The sequence below is a fragment of the Aquarana catesbeiana genome, linkage group LG04 (assembly GCF_042186555.1).
Source record: "Aquarana catesbeiana isolate 2022-GZ linkage group LG04, ASM4218655v1, whole genome shotgun sequence".
Lineage (NCBI taxonomy): Eukaryota > Metazoa > Chordata > Amphibia > Anura > Ranidae > Aquarana > Aquarana catesbeiana.
In genome coordinates, this window is record NC_133327.1 from 385639630 (window position 1) to 385656339 (window position 16710).

A 16710-nucleotide genomic window follows, 5' to 3' on the forward strand; every position below is an offset into this window, starting at 1 on the left:
CTTCCTTCATGGAGCACTGAGCAGGTCTAAATGTCCAAGCAGAAAATGTTTAGTAAAGCAAACACAGCACACTCATATGACTTTACTAAGCTCGATAGATATTGCAGCTTAAATAAGGTCAATAGACTGCACTTGGCATGTTGTTTAGGTAACAAAGACATTTTTTAGGAATGCTCATAGGGACTTCCTGCTGGATAAAAAATAAATACAAGCTTGTAAATATATCAGATCTTGCTTTGGTGGAGAAACATTATAATATACAAAGGCAACTTTACCTAATTTGTTGATTGGCTTCACTACGTATTCTAAGGATCTCTTTTCCCTTAAACTCCAATTCCTTAGTTAAAGTGTTTATGCTTTCATGTAGTATCATCAGCTCCTTATTGAGATTAACCACATGCTGCTCTTGATGTCTGAGCTGCTTTTCAAGCTCTGCTTTTCGCCCTAAAAGCTCAGATTCCTAAAATATAAAAACGTGAAAATCAGTTAATTGATTCTTTTATCTCCCTTCGTGCCATTGTATTTTGCATAATTTCATAGCACTAAAGTTCAAAAAATCTGCTTTACAGAGCTGAAAACAGGAAATGATAAATACGCAGCACTGCTGGACGCTGATCTTAAGAGTTGGTGTTAATCATAATGTACCAATAAAATACAAACAGGATTATATACACTAGTAATTAAAACACAAAAATATGATTCAGAAGCCTATTAGAAATTATTTATATGTGACATAAAGTTAAGCATTTTTATTCAAGAGCAAACTTCTCATTATTAGTCATGCTAAATAACCCAGATGCCAAGATTTTGGATGCTTTGCCAGGCTCTGGGGTAAAAAAGTTACAACATAAAGTGTCTCATACAGGTATCAATACTTGTGCTCACTTTAAACCACGTACCCCAATGATAAGGCATATTTTCCTGCTACTGACCACTGCCTCTTTACTCTCACTGACACCAACATCATGGCATTGTTCCTCCCACTGCCCACTGATCACCAATCCTCGGGCATTTTTCCTCTTACTAGCCACTTCTCCCTCTGGGGCATTTTTTTCTACCACTGATCAGCAATGTAAAAAGTACAATGTTACATAATCTCAGTGCACTCTGTAAGCCGAGCTGTATCTTACTTATCTCTAACCCCTGCATCCTACACGCTATGTCATAGACCTGAACCTTGCATTCTGTATGCTACGTATCTTGTATGTTACATAGACTTGGGGCCAAACTTCCCCACTGATCACTCAGGCTGTCAGAGCAGAAGTAGGAGCGGAAACAAGTACCCCCCCCCCCCCCCCCCAACAAAAATGTGTCAAATATCTTAGTGGATAGAAATAAAAAGATGCAGAACTTCCCTTTTAGGGTGAAGTTCCGCTTTAATTTTTAAATATGCGCTTGTGTCTTGAGGTTTATATGTTTTTGTAAGAATGTCACATGTGGTATAATAATTAAGGCAAATTTTGTGGGTACAGAGACTGTGGCGTCTTGTACACTGCAAGAAGAGTATTGTCGCATACACACGGCCGGACTTGCGAACGGTCTGAATTCCGTTGGCATTTCCGACGGAAAGATTTAGAACATGTCCTATATCTCAGTTCATTGGAAATGCCGACAGAAAAAGTCCGATGGGGCATACACACGGTCGGAATGTCCGACCGAAAGCTCCCATCTGACTTTTTCTGTCGGGAAGTCCGCCCGTGTGTACGCGATATTAGGCTCCATTTCACCACATTCCTTTAGGCCATGCCCAATATTCAACCCACTTTTTGCTGTAGTGTGCCCCAATTTATCCCTGCAGTCAATTGTCCTTCATTTTCAAATCCTACAGTTGAGAGGCATGGAAAGCCACTGTTCTGAGATACTCTGGATCAGAAACTGAGCGGACATGGGCCTGTCATTCGCCTGCTCTGCTCTAATCAGCAGGGGATCGGTGAACAGATTCAGTTTTTGTACACATGTAAAAATCTTTATTTTTGTCAATAAAATTTCTTAACCCCGAGAAGATTATAGATTTTCTGAAAGCAGAAGCCATGTAGAATAAAAAGATGATATTTGCAAATTTTTATGTCACATGATATTTGCACAACTGTTTCTGAAATAATTTTAGTGCAAACACACACAATATTATACCCATTGTTTTAGTAAAATATAAACGATAAGGTTGCATTGAGTAAATAGATACCAAACAAGCCCAGTTATATCACAAAAAACTTCAGTACCTAAAAAGGCTTTAGAAAGCCATTACAGCTCGCCAGTTTAGAGCTAACCAAGAGCTCTTATGCTAGAATGATTGCTCTCACTCTGACGTTCGCAGCAATATGTCCCTCATGTGATGAGACTGCGGTTTACATATGCGTGTGCACCCTGGGCCTGAATTTGTGCATGTGTGTGCAGTGGGGGGTATGGCAATTTTGTGTAAGTTTTTTTTATAAATGTATCTCTTTTAGCTTTTTCATTTATTTTTTCATTTGTTTTTACTTAAAGTGATTGTTATACCTACCTGCCTTATTCAGTGGTTTTGCACAGGGCAGCCCGGATCCTCCTCTTTTAGGGTCCCTGGCTGGAGCTCTAGGCTTCTCCCTACTGCTGAGTGCCCCCACAGCAAGCAGCTTGCCATGGGGGTACCCGAGCCAAGCTGCAGCACCGTGTATCCATTCAGACACAGAGCTGTGGTTTGCCCCCCCCCTTCTCTCCTGATTGGCTAACTGAGTTTGATTGACAGCATCAGGAGCTAATGGCGCCACTGCTGTGTCTCGGCCAATCAGGAGGGAGAGTCCCGGACGGCCGAGGCACTCGTGGACATCGCTGGATAGAGAGGGGGGCTCAGGTAAGTATTGGGTTGGCTGCTGCACACAGAAGGCTTTTTATCTTAATGCGTAGAATGCATTAACCACTTCACCCCCGGACCATTTGGCTATCCAAAGACCAGAGCACTTTTTGTGATTTGGCACTGAGTCGCTTTAACTGACAATTGCGCGGTCGTGCGACGTGGCTCCCAAACAAAATTGACGTCCTTTTTTCCCACAAATAGAGCTTTCTTTTGGTTGTATTTGATCACCTCTGTGGTTTTTATTTTTTGCGATATAAACAAAAAAAGAGCGACAATTTTGAAAAAAAAGCATTATTTTTTACTTTTTGCTATAATAAAAATCCCCAAAATATATAAAAAAAACATTTTTTTTCCTCAGTTTAGGCCAATATGTATTCTTCTACATATTTTTGGTAAAAAGAAATGCAATAAGTGTTTATTGATTGGTTTGCGCAAATGTTATAGCGTCTACAAAATAGGGGATAGTTTTATGGCATTTTTATTAATATTTTTTTTTTTATACTAGTAATGGCGGCGATCTGTGATTTTTATTGTGACTCCGACATTATGGCGGAGAGATCGTACAATTTTGGCGCTATTTTGGGACCATTCACATTTATACAGCGATCAGTGCGATTAAAAATGCATTGATTACTGTGTAAATGGGACTGGCAGTGAAGGGGTTAACCAGTAGGGGGCGCTGCAGGGGTTAAGTGTGTCCTAGGGATGTGTTCTAACTGTGGAGGGGGGGTGGGCTACGTGTGTCACGACACTGATCACCGCTCCCGATTACAGGGAGCGGTGATCGTTGTACTGTCACTAGGAAGAATGGGAAAATGCTTGTTTACATCAGCATTTCCCCATTCTTCCTCTCCGTGAGATGATCGCGGGTACCCCGCGGACATCGAGTCTGCCCACAATGCCACAATGCTTAAAGGGCAATGTACAGGTACGTTAATATGCCTGTAGGTGCCATTTTGCTGATGTTTATCGGCGTAAGCCGGTCGGCAAGTGATTAAGATAAAAAAACCTTCTGATTTTAAAATTACTTTAAGTGCCATCACAAATGGTTAATAAACCCCCATGTGATAGCATTGGGCGGGTCAAAGGTACTCTTTATGGAGACTTTAGGGGTCTAATAGACCCCAGTGTCTCACCTGCACTTCACAGCATCTAACCAAATACAGATCGGCTTGGTTAGATGCTTCCTGGTTTTATTAGCCAGGAAATGGTGGATAAGAAAACTGGAAGTGACAAAATCATCATCACTTCTGGTTTCCATGTTAACAGCTGAGATTGAGGCATGGATTTGCCTTACTCTCACACCACTCTACATGCTGAAGCCATGCTGAAGCCAGCGACTGTGGTCCCAGACTACCGGAAGGAGCGGGAGAACCCTGGGACCAAGGGGGTTGGATGGGGGTTGCCCTTGTACATAGTACAAATGAAATCCATCGATTAATCTCTTTCCCAAAACAGGTACATTCAAGGTACATTATGCCATGAATAACTGTCACAGTTGCTTGTGCTCTCAACCGAACGGTCAAGCTATTAAATGTTTGGTGTCATAACTGATCATATTTGCAGCACCATGGCAAACGCAGATAGAACAGAGACTATGATGACAGCCTCCTTGGCAGTATGGAAAGATAGAAGGGTTTAGCTCTACTTTAAGCCATTTCTGAGTTATTTCTTTATCGTACATCACGGGATACAGAGCCATAGTAGTTACTGTGAGGCTATAGGTCACCTTCAGGTGATGGACACTGGCACACCCTAAGACAAGAAGTCCACTCCCTATATAACCTCTCCCACTACTGGGAGTACCTCAGTTTTTTCGCCAGTGTCTTAGGTGTTGGTCAATTTAACTTGGGCAGAAAACAATGTATATTGTCTATCGGCAGTCTTCATTCCAGGAATAGAAAATTGGCAGATGGACTACTTGAGTCACCAGCAGTTCCCGTGAGAATGGGCCCTTCACCCCAATATCTTCCTGCCAATATGCCGAAGACGGGGGATCCCGGGCGTAGATCTGTTTGCATCCAGGTTCAACAGAAAGATCGACAACTTTGTGTTAAGAACAAGTGATCCACTAGCATGCGGAACAGATGCCTTGGTATTCCCGTGGAATCAGTTCTCATTGATTTATGCATTCCCTCCTTCCGCGATTTCTTCGCAGGGTCAAGCAGGAAGGGAAGTCGGTGATTCTTGTGGCCCCAGCGTAACCCAGAAGATCCTGGTATGCAGAGATCATAAGAATGGCGGTAGGGGAACCATGGACCCTACCACCACGTCCAGACCTTCTCTCGCCAAAACAGCCTTTTGAGCTGATACGGCATATTCCCTTGGTCCTTTTGACAAGGAAACTAATTTTTCTGGTAGCCATATCTTCTGCAAGAAGGGTATCGGAGTTGGCTGCTCTTTCTTGTAATATTTAATTATTCACAAGGATAAGGTAGTATTGAGTCCTCATCCTAGTTTTCTGCCGAAGGTAGTGTCAGGTTTTCATTTAAACCAGGATATTATTCTACCTTCATTTTTTCCAGAACCCTGTTTTACGGAAGAGAAATCACTACATTCTCTGGATGTGGTGAGAGCAGTCAAAGTCTACTTGAAGGCCACTGCTCAGATTCGAAAAACGGATGTTTTGCCTGAAGGTTCTAAAAGAGGACAGGCGGCATCGAAATCTACTATTTCTAAATGGATTCGGCAAGTAATTGTTCTAGCTTATGGTTTGAAGAGGAAGATTCCAACCGCTCAAATCAAAGCGCACTCCACTAGGGCTGTTAGTGCTTCGTGGGCAGTGCATCACCAAGCCTCCATGGCTCAAATCTGCAAGGCTGCAACTTGGTCTTCAGTCCATACATTTACCAGATTCTATCAGGTGGATGTAAAAAGGCGTGAGGATATTGCCTTTGTAGTGTGCTGCAGGCAGCCGTATAAGTTCTCTAGTCTCATGGTGCCCTACTTTTGTTGTGTCTCCCTCCCCTCAGTTGGCATTGCTCTGGGACATCCCACATAGTAACTACTATGGCTCTGTGTCCCATGATGTACGATAAAGAAAATAGGATTTTTATAACAGCTTACCTGTAAAATCCTTTTCTTGGAGTACATCACGGGACACAGAGGTCCCTCCCCTCTTCTAAAACATGTATATTGCTTTGCTACAAAAACTGAGGTACTCCCAGTAGTGGAAGGGGTTATATAGGGAGTGGACTTCTTGTCTTAGGGTGTGCCAGTGTCCATCACCTGAAGGTGGCCTATAACCCACATAGTAACTACTATGGCTCTGTGTCCCATGATGTACTCCAAGAAAAGCATTTTACAGGTAAGCTGTTATAAAAATCCTATTTTTTGCATCCACTTTGCTTGTATAGGGAAGAAAAGAGCCCAGATGCAAACAAAAGCTCATATAAATGACGTCTGTTCTGGCTTGTCTGCTGTGGCTACAAATCTACCTACAAAGAGGTGGTCTGGCCCCCCCACAAAAAAATTTAAAGTCAGCAGCTACAAATACTGTAGCTGCTGACTTTTAATATTAGGACACTTACCTGTCCAGGGTTCCCGCAATGTTGGCACCCCAGCCAATTTTCGGATGGGCTCTCGGGTGCTGCCATCGCCATTCATAGTAAGGGAACCTGGCAGTGAAGCCTTTCGGCCACCTCCTGGAAGTGGGGACAGGTACCTGTAAGAAGCAGGTACCTGTTCCCCCCTGAAAGGTGCCAAATGTGGCACCGTAGGGGAGGAGGAGTCAGTTAAGTGAAGGTTCCACTTTTGGGTGGAACTCCGCTTTAAGAGATGTAGTTGTTGCCAGAAGCATTGCAAGAATCAATATATCATGTGACCAAACAGGAATTTTATAAATCACATTTTCCTCTGTTAAGAAACAACAGACGCTAGGTCTCAGATTCATTGCTGTTAAACAACTGTTTAGTATATACATTAACATAGCAAAATCAAAACGACAGTTATATCTCTCTAGCATTCCACTGATTTACCTGACGTCTGCTAAGATCCTTATGTCTTTCAAGTTCTTCTGCAGAAGCTTCCATTTCCTGATGATGATGGTTCCTTAACTGGTCAATGGCTGCTGCATGTTGATGATTAAGCTCAGAGCGCAGGGATGCTGCATTCCAAAAAAAAAATGCAGCACTGTGTTTTATGGGCCATCATGGAAAAAACTGACATATAGAATACAAATAGCACCTGTACTTCAACAAAGACATCTATTTTACAAAATCTTACTATTAAGTTCAAATAAAGCAGAAACAATTGTTAACCCATTCCAGGACCACAGCCTTTTCCCCCCATACAGGACTTCAGCAATTATTTTCACATTTGGGAGGGGGCTTGGTCTTACATTTGGAAGCAGATTTGGTAGAGGGTAGTGTTAGATGCAGCAGATTTAGGTGGACTTGGATGGCACATTAAAGCGGAACTCCAACCAATGCTTTTTAGGCAGGTACAACAATTTTTGTTTATTTGGGGTACAATAACAATACAATAATATAAATACATAATAAATAACAGCAGACCATTGTAAGCACCCCTGCCAGTGTAAAGTGGTTTGTCCTGACTCTCTCACTAAATTAAAGACAATATTCTAAACCTAGTTCCTAAAGTAACACATGAAACAAGCAGTGCTATGGACCTGTGAATTCAATTAACTCGACCAAATACTTGGCTTTAGCCTCTCGTGCCAAAAAATAAAAAAATTAAAAAATTAGAATAATATACACAGCTGTACACTTTTTAATCAGAGTATAAAAAAGGAATACTTTTTAATCAGAGTATAGCATCAAGTCAATGAAACTCCTGGGATATTTATCTGGTCAGTAAAATAGCAGAGGGGTTTGTTAATCAGTTTCAGCTGCTTTGGTGTTAATGAAGGGCAACTAGAGACGACTCTAGAAGGGCACAAGAAGGGCAATAATGAGACGACCTCCAAAACAGGAATGGTTTTACAGGTGGCGGACACTGACATTTTTTTCCCCTCTTTATCTTTTCTGACTGTTTTTCACTAGTTTTGCATTTGGCTAGGGTCAGTGTCACTACTGGTAAGATGAGGGGATACCCTATAAAAGTTGCACAGGCAGTCTAACTCCTACAGGATGGCACATCAATACGTGCCATTGCCAGAAGGTTTTCTGTGTCTCCCAGCACAGTTCAAAAGCATGGAGGAGATTTCAGGAGACGGGTCAGGAGAGCTGGACAGGGCCATAGATGGTCCTTAACCCATCAGCAAGATTGGTATCTGCTCCTTTGTGCAAGGAGGAACAGGATGAGCACTGCCAGAGCCCTGCAAAATGACCTCCAGCAGGCCACTTGAGTGAATGTCTCTGACCAAACAATCAGAAACAGACTTCATGAGGGTGGCCTGAGGGCCCGACGTCTTCTAGTGGGCCTTGTGCTCACTGCCCAGCACTATGAAGCTCGATTGGCATTTGCCATTAAACACCAGAATTGGCAGGTCCGCCAGTGGCGCCCTGTGCTTTTCACAGATGAGAGCAAGTTCACCCTGAGCACATGTGGCAGAAGTGAAAGAGTGTGGAGAAGCCGTGGAGAACATTATGCTGCCTGTAACATTGTTCAGCATGACCGTTTGGTGGTGGGTAAGTGATGGTCTGGGGAAGCATATCCATGGAGGGATGCACAGACCTCTACAGGCTAGACAATGGCACTCTGACTGCCATTAGGTATCGGGATGAAATCCTTGGACCCATTGTCAGACCCTACTCTGGTGCAGTGGGTCCTGGGTTCCTCCTGGTGCACAATGCCTGGCCTCATGTGGCGAGAGTATGCAGCCAGTTCCTGGTGGATGAAGGCATTGATACCATTGAATGGCCCCCACGCCTGCCTGACCTAAATCCAATAGAACACCCCTGGGACATAATGTTTCGGTCCATCTGAGTTGTACCTCTGTCTGTTCAGGAGCTCAGTGATGGCCTGGTCCAGATCTGGGAGGAAATATCCCAGGACACCGTCAGTCATCTCATTAGGAGCATGCCCCAACATTGTCAGGTATGCCTTCAAGCACGTAGGGGCCATACAAACTACTGAGTACCATTCTGAGTTACTGCAATGAAATTTCAGCAAAATTGACTAGTCTTCTGCATCTTTTTTTAACTTTGATTTTTGGGATGTCTTTGAATTCAGCCCTCTGTAGGTTGATCATTTTCATTTTCCTCAAACGATGTGACATTCTTTCATTCCTAACACATTACCCAGTCCATATCAGTATAGATATCCAGCATGATATTTTCCCCCATTGAGATCTGATGTGTTTTCAAAGTGTTACTTTCATTTTTTTGAGCAGTGTATATAAAGAAACAAAACCAATAAAAATATTTGTACACTACGCAGTGTCTTTATGTTTGCGTCTCTTAAACCTACACAGATTTCACAATCATAAAATCAAAATCAAATGAAACAGTCCCACAATGTGACCAATGGGTCTTCACTGTTCACATGCTTGCTTTGGAGTACAGTGATTGGTGATAGCACAAGCACATGCACAGTGAAGACCCAGTTGTCACATTGTGGGACTGTTTCATTTGACTTTATTTTTCATGGTTTTATGACTGTGAAATCTGTGTGGGTTCAAGAGACACGAACATAAGGAACACTGCATGTTTGAAAAATATTTTTATTCGTTTTGTTTCTTTCTACCGTATATACTCGAGTATAAGTCATTCCGAGTATAAGTCGAGGCCCTAATTTAACACAAAAAAATGGGAAAAACTTATTGACCCGAGTATAAGACGAGGGTGAGAAATGCAGCAGCTACTGCAAGTGGAAAAAGAGGGTCAACAATGCCCATCTGCAGCTGTATACCTCCCTATGTCCTGTGCATGTGTCCTGTGCATATGTGCATATGTGTCCTGTGTATATGTGCATGTGTCATGTGTATATGTACCTATGTCATGTACCTGTGTATATGTGCATGTGTATATGTACCTGTGTCCTGTGTATGTGTATATGTACCTGTGTGCATGTGTCTGTGTGTGTGTGCATCCTAGCTGTGTCCTGTGCATCCTCCGTGCGCCGCTCTGCACCGATCAGCGTTTAGTATTCACTGTCACTGCCATTCACTGTTCAAAAGCCGCGCCTCCTCCTCATCCAAAAAACTCAATTTCCCAGCAGTCAGCGGTCAGCCTATCACAGACATTCTCTCATCCTCATACCACGGACGAGGATAAGAGAATGTCTGTGATAGGCTGTACACTGACTGCCTATCACAGACGAGGAGGCGCAGCTTTTGAACAGTGAGAGCCGCTGCCGAGTGCACGCTGATCATGTAGGCAGATGGCGGTGACTCGTGTATAAGTCGAAGGGGGCACTTTCAGCCCCAAAAAAGGGGCTGAAAAATTCGACTTATACACGAGTATATACGGTATATATATTTGTAATATTTTTTGGCACGAGAGGCTAAAAATATATGCTTGAATTGATTGAATTCACAAGTCCATAGCCCAACTCTCGAAAATGCCAATTGACCGAGTGGTCTGTTAAAAGAAGTTGAAAAATAACATACTTACTGGCCGAATCTCCAGGTGAAACTAAAGGAAGAAAAATCTAAAAGAAAATAAACAAATGCAGTCTCCACATCTAAGAAATGGTAAGCTGCAATTTAATACATTTTTGTTTTTGTGTTTAATAATGCTTTAAGGGGACTCATATAAGCACTCCATTAAAGATTTAATGTGGAACAGCGCAATTAAGATGCATTAAACAGACGCTCAGGGTCGGTTTCATAAATAGATTTTTTTTCCTTTTGAGCAGAATCATTCCTAAAATTAAAACATAATCAGATTATAGTGTAAGCAAAACTCCTAAATGCCTTCTGTTATCATTTATAGGATAACTATACCTAGCATGGCTTTGCCTTCATCTTCCAGTTCAAAGCGCAAGGTTTGCAACTCCTGTTCCATCTCCACTCGCAGCATGTCCATGACCTGCTTGTGGGCATCTTTTACAGACTGGAGCTCTTCTGAGTATTTTTGATGCAAGCGGTCTTCCAGATCCTGTGTAACAGGAGAAAAATAAAAAAATCTAACACAGGAAAATAACCAGTATGTACTATTCATTCTCTGGTGATAGACAAATTGCATGTACAAGACAAGAAAATTGAGCAAATTATCTTAACAGAACAAAGCACTTTACTGCTAGAATACCAATCTTCTTGTAATGCTGTGCATCCTGTCTGCTCTCACAATTGTTTTTCTTTTCCTTTTTTCTCCTTAAAGCAAACCAGGGGTTTGTCTGTATGGCCCCACAAAAAGCATGTGCTCTCCTCCCTCCCCTGTCCCTCTGTTTGACCACTAGGGACAAAGAAAAATACCCATTACATCTGAGTATGGGGAAGCATTTGACTCACTCCTCTCCCTTCCATGTGACAGTGCTGGGGCTTGGTGATTAGCTGCTCAGGCACTCAGAACTGTCACATGGGGCAAAGAGAGAGCCATCAGGCTTAGGGATTCCTCTGTTCACTCCCATTAACCAAATAGTGTAGGGGAGGTGTTTAGTGGAAGCAAAGCACAGGTTCACTTGAGCGGTGGTAGGATAGGCAGTGGGCCGTTTTTTTACCTTAATGCAGGTAATGTATTAAGGTAAAGAAATATTTTGAGTTAAGAACCACTTTTCGAACTGTAAAGAAAAATACCCAAATGTAATATATTACAAAATACCTATTCACACCTAACATCTGTAATATGCTCCATGCTAAATGGCAGCCTTATATTAGCGCGAGACAGATAAAAAAAAAAAGAAAAACAAGGTTAACTTGCTTTTTGCTCTTGGTCCTTTGCTTCCTCCATACTTTGGAATGCCAACATGTGAGCTTCTTGCAGTGACTTCTGCCTCTGCTGGTGTTCCTCCTCCAATTCTTGAAGCTCTCGAGTGAGGCGTTGTCGCTCTTGACTAAACTGTGACTGCAATTGCTGCAAAGCATTCTGGGACTGGCACAGCTGCATTTCTAGGTTTTGCTTCAGCAATGAAATCTAACACGCATAAAAAAGGCCAGACAGAAAAAAATTAGATTGACAGGGAGTAAGTGCAAAAAATATGAGATGATTGCAGCTGTACATTTCCATTTCAATGAGACACACGTTTTGCTTTTCTAAGCTCTTCTACTGTCAGCAACCAGTGCATAAACTATATTACATTACTAAGTAATACGTCCATGACTGTTATTTTTTTCATCATGATTATTAAAATCTGCATTTAATAGTGCATGTTTTGGTTTGCTTTTAAGACATGTATTTTGAATCCCCTTAAAGTGGAACAATACTCAAATGTTAACTCAAAAGACCTTGGAGTGAGGTAAATCTAGTTGCATACATTACACCTACTTTCATTGCCCCTATCCAGAAAAATTATTTTGTAATATTCCAGAGTCACAACACACTACCTCGCCACCCTGCAACCTGACAGCGGTTGGTAAAATCCCAGAGAATTCTATCAGGGCAAAAACAAATTTCACTGGGAGCAGATGTATGGCTGCTCCCAAATTTTTACATAAAAAACCCTTTATATCAGAATATTGAGGCTAGTGTAATGTAAATGATTATATTCATACCACCCCATATAGAGATCATGAAATCACAAAGTATTTCCCAAACCTATTTTAATAGACGGAAAGATAAAAAAAAAAAAAAAAAATCATAGAAAGACTGAATACTCACTTTACAGGAGAGTATGCTGTTTAAGGCTTCTTTATGTAATTGTTACATGAAAAAAGCTCACAGATCTAAGATCTATGCTAGCTGAAAGGGGGGATCAAGAAATTCATTTTTGCAAAGATCACATGGTAAAATACCTAGACCAGTGATGGCGAACCTTGGCACCCCAGATGTTTTGCAACAACATTTCCCATGATGCTAAACTACACTGCAGAGTGCATGAGCATCGTAGGAAATGTAGGTCTGGGGTGCCAAGGTTCGCCATCACTGACCCAAACTTTTGTTCATGTGATTAGCACTGGAGGGAGCTTAGAGTACTATTTTTTCTAGGAAAAATAAATGTTTCAGCTCTTGTATTTACTTATTGATTACAGCAGTACTGGTAACATAGATTTCTGTTAATATTTAAAGTGTTTGTTACCCCAACATTTCATATTCCTGATATGTGCCTGCTGTACCATGTATGAAAAAGTCTCCTGTTCTCTTAGTGTTGCTTCTTTTGTGTGAAATCCCTGGTGTTCCTGCCAATCCCTCTGCTTTCCTATTAATAACTGTCTACACTAAGCAGGAGATCACACTGTGGTCAGTTCTCTAGCTGTACTGGGAACCCACTCTGCTCTCCTCCAATGAACAGACTTGTCCTGACATGCCCCCCCGCTGCTCAGCCTTTCACTGGGAAGATCAGTGTGCCATTGCTTCTCCTCCCCCCAGCTCTTATGCAGCTAAGAACAGAGGGAATGTGATCACTTATAAAAAAGGGAAAAAGAGGTATTTATAATTTTTTTATATCTATACACAAATGTTTTGTCTTTAATTTCTTTTTTAACCACTTGCTTACTGGACACTTAAACCCCCCTCCTATCCAGACCAATTTTCAGCTTTCAGCAGTGACGCAATTTGAATGACAATTGCGCGGTCATACAACACTGTACCCAAATGAAATTTTTATCATTTTTTCCCCACAAATAGAGCTTTCTTTTGGTGGTATTTGATCACCTCTGCGCTTTTTATTTTTTGTTAAAAAAAGTAAAAAGACTGAATTAAAAAAAATATATATATATATTTTTTTATATTTTGTTATAAAAAAATTAAAACAGGTCATTTTTCTCCTTCATTGATGTACGCTGATGAGGCGGCAGTGATGGGCACTGATAGGCGGCAGTGATGGGCACTGATGGGTGGCAGTGATGGGCACTGATGGGTGGCAATAATGGGCACTGATCTGTTACACTGATAGGCAGCACTGCTAGGTGGCACTGATTGGCACTACTGGTGGACATTGATAGCTGGCACTTGTGGGCACTGTTCGGTGGCACTTGTGGGCACTGTTCGGTGGCACTTTGGGCACTGTTAGGTGGCACTTTGGGCACTATTAGGTGGCACTGTGGGCACTGTCAGGTGGCACTGTTAAGAAGCACAGATGAGGCAGATGTGCCTCTTCCTCTTCGGGACCTTTGTCCCTCTCATCTGAGCCGGTGATCGGCTTTTTTTTCTACTCACGCTATTAGCGTGAGTAGAAAAAGAAAACGATTACCAATCTTTTGTTTACATCATGTGATCAGCTGTCATTGGCTGACAGCTGATCACATGGTAAGGGACCGGGACCGGCCCCTTACTCGGATCGGTGATCAGCCGAGTCTCAGTGACTCGGTGATCACAGCGCGCTCGGCGCGCACCCTGCAGGGCACATGCACAGGGGAGGCCGTCATATGACGTCCTCCCGGGAATTCAGGCCCGCGCTGTGGCTGTCATTCGGCCATAGCGCGGATGGCAGATGGTTAAACTGAATGGGTTGTTTTACAAGGTGATTGTTTACAATCACTTTAAGTGTAGGTCTATGTTATGCTATACTTTTAGTGGTTGATTTACTAAAGGCAAAAAGACTGCTCCAGAGCTTAGTAAATGAGGTAAACCTTCACTTTGCAAAGAATACCCAATCACATGCAAGGAAAATATAAAAAAAACAGCATTTTTGCTTGCACATGATTGGATGATGGAAGTCAGCAGAGCGTCTACTCATTTACTAAACTCTGGAGCAACTGCACTTAGAAAAGTGCACAGTCTATATGCCTTTAGTAACTCAACCCTTTAGTGTCAAGGCATATATTAGACAAAAATGACATGACCGAAATACCTTCAAACTTTCCTGAAGCTAAACTAAAGTCTAATATGAAAAGCTTACAAGTAGGAATGGCTATTTATTGCAGAGGAGACATGCAATGTGTCTTCTACTATAAAATAAATTTACCTGCCTGATCACACTGTTCTGTAGCTCAGTTTTGCACAGCTCAGTTTACAATTCTAGAACGGTGTCTGTGTGCTAGGATGACTAAGCTCCTGCATATGTATGGGAGTTAAGTTATCCCACCCTGACCAATCAAGACGTCTGAGCACCACAGCCGGAAAAAGCTGGGAAGAAGGTAACCTCACTGGCATGGGACCTCACGGATGAAGTACCGTTGGAGCAGAAGACATTAATGCAGACTTTAGTTCTGCTTTATTAAAATAGAGCTAGCTTGAACAATCAACATAAAATGTCAAGCATTTCATTGTCAACCCTTTGAGGGGGTAAAATTTGTACTTACATTTACCTGTCTGCTCAGTGTTCAGTTCTGCACACCCCAGTTTACATTCCCAGGATAGTGTCTGTACAAGAATGACTGAACTCCTGCGCAGCGTGTATTGGAATTCAAGTTGCTGCTAGTAAAGGTGAAAGATAAGTTTCTTTTTTTTTTTTAATAGGCTTAATTAATTGATATTTGGTTTAATATGAGGAAATAACTAAATATTTGGTCAAAGAAACTGCGGATTATAATAAGGACACAATGGGGGAGATTTACTAAAACTAGTGCACTCAGAATCTGGTGCAGCTGTGCATGGTAGCCAATCAGCTTCTATCCCCAGCTTGTTCAATTAAAGGGGTTGTAAAGGTAATTTTTTTTTTTTTTTAAATAACAAACAAGTTATACTTACCTTCACTGTGCAGCTCCTTTTGCACAGAGTGGCCCCGAACCTGGTCTTCTGGGGTCCCTCGGCGGCTGTTTCAGCTCCTCCCCGCAAGGACTCACCACCTTAATGCGAGCTCCCTCGCATGGTGGTTAGTTCTTGCGGGCGCGCTCCCGTGATACAGCCGGCGGCTATAGCCGCTCACTGTATCACTCGGCCCCGCCCCCTGGCACGCTGCGTCATTGGATGTGATTGACAGCAGTGCAAGCCAATGGCTGCGCTGCTTTCAATCCATCCACTGTAGCCAATCAGCGGCCAGGCTGAGCAGCGAAGAGGATGTCGGGAGCGAGTGTGGAACTTTCGAGGGGGTCAGGTAAGTGAAACAGGGGGGCTGGGGGCAGCGGTATTGTTGGAAGTTTTTTCACCTTAACCCCCCCTAGCGGTATTCCCGAGTCTGGCTCGGGGTGGATTTTCAATACCAAAAGAGGTATCCCCGAGCCAGACTCGGGATCGCATCGCAGGATCCAGGAAGAGTTTACTTACCTTGTCCCCTGGATCCTGCGATGTCTCCCCGCTGTGATCGGCGAGCCGCTGTGTCTCGCTCGATTCACAGTGCCGAGCTCCGTTCCCTGCGAGTGTTGCGACGCATGGGGACGGAGTTCGGCGGCAAATTCAAAAAGTGAAACACACAGTATAGATACAGTATACTGTAATCTTACAGATTACAGTACTGTATCAAATAATTACACATCCCCTTTGTCCCTAGTGGTCTGTCCAGTGTCCTGCATGAAGTTTTATATTATAAATACTGTTCTTTCTGCCTGGAAACTGGAGATTGTCCATAGCAACCAAAACTGTTCCCTTTACATCAAAAGTGGCTTTAGAGCAGCTAGAAAACAGCGATAATAAATTAGAATCACTTGCAGAATTGAGCGATAGTGATTTGTGGGAAAATCCGTCATCAAACACTAAAAGTAACGAAAGCGACAATTCTGCAACTGAGCAAATTTCAGTGTTTTTGATTTGATTACATTATTGAATAATTTTTATTATTATTATATTATTATTTGTTATAATTATTTATAGTTATTTATTATATTATAATTTTTTATTTAGTTTTTCAAACTTTATCATACCCGGGATGTCTACTAGAATCTTGTTTAGACAGATTTAAGTGAATTATTCCTAAGAATTACAGGCCTACAATATAAAACGCCAAATTTCTGTGCAAAATAATGGTACCGCTTTCAGCACCTAAAATCTGAAATAATCATA

The 16710-nt window shown here is 42.2% G+C and overlaps 1 protein-coding gene across 5 annotated transcripts in view; it reads right to left on the reverse strand.

Moving 5' to 3' along the window:
- The window catches only part of FAM184A (family with sequence similarity 184 member A), a 434097-nt gene that overhangs the window by 20301 nt on the left and 397086 nt on the right, over window positions 1-16710 (reverse strand). For all 5 annotated transcript variants that reach the window (XM_073627163.1, XM_073627164.1, XM_073627165.1 and 2 more), the window contains 4 exons: window positions 11596-11808; window positions 10680-10833; window positions 6808-6935; window positions 276-460 (listed from right to left, as the gene is read on the reverse strand). In XM_073627163.1, coding sequence (XP_073483264.1) covers window positions 276-460; window positions 6808-6935; window positions 10680-10833; window positions 11596-11808 — 680 coding nt within the window. The remainder of the gene's footprint in view (window positions 1-275; window positions 461-6807; window positions 6936-10679; window positions 10834-11595; window positions 11809-16710) is intronic.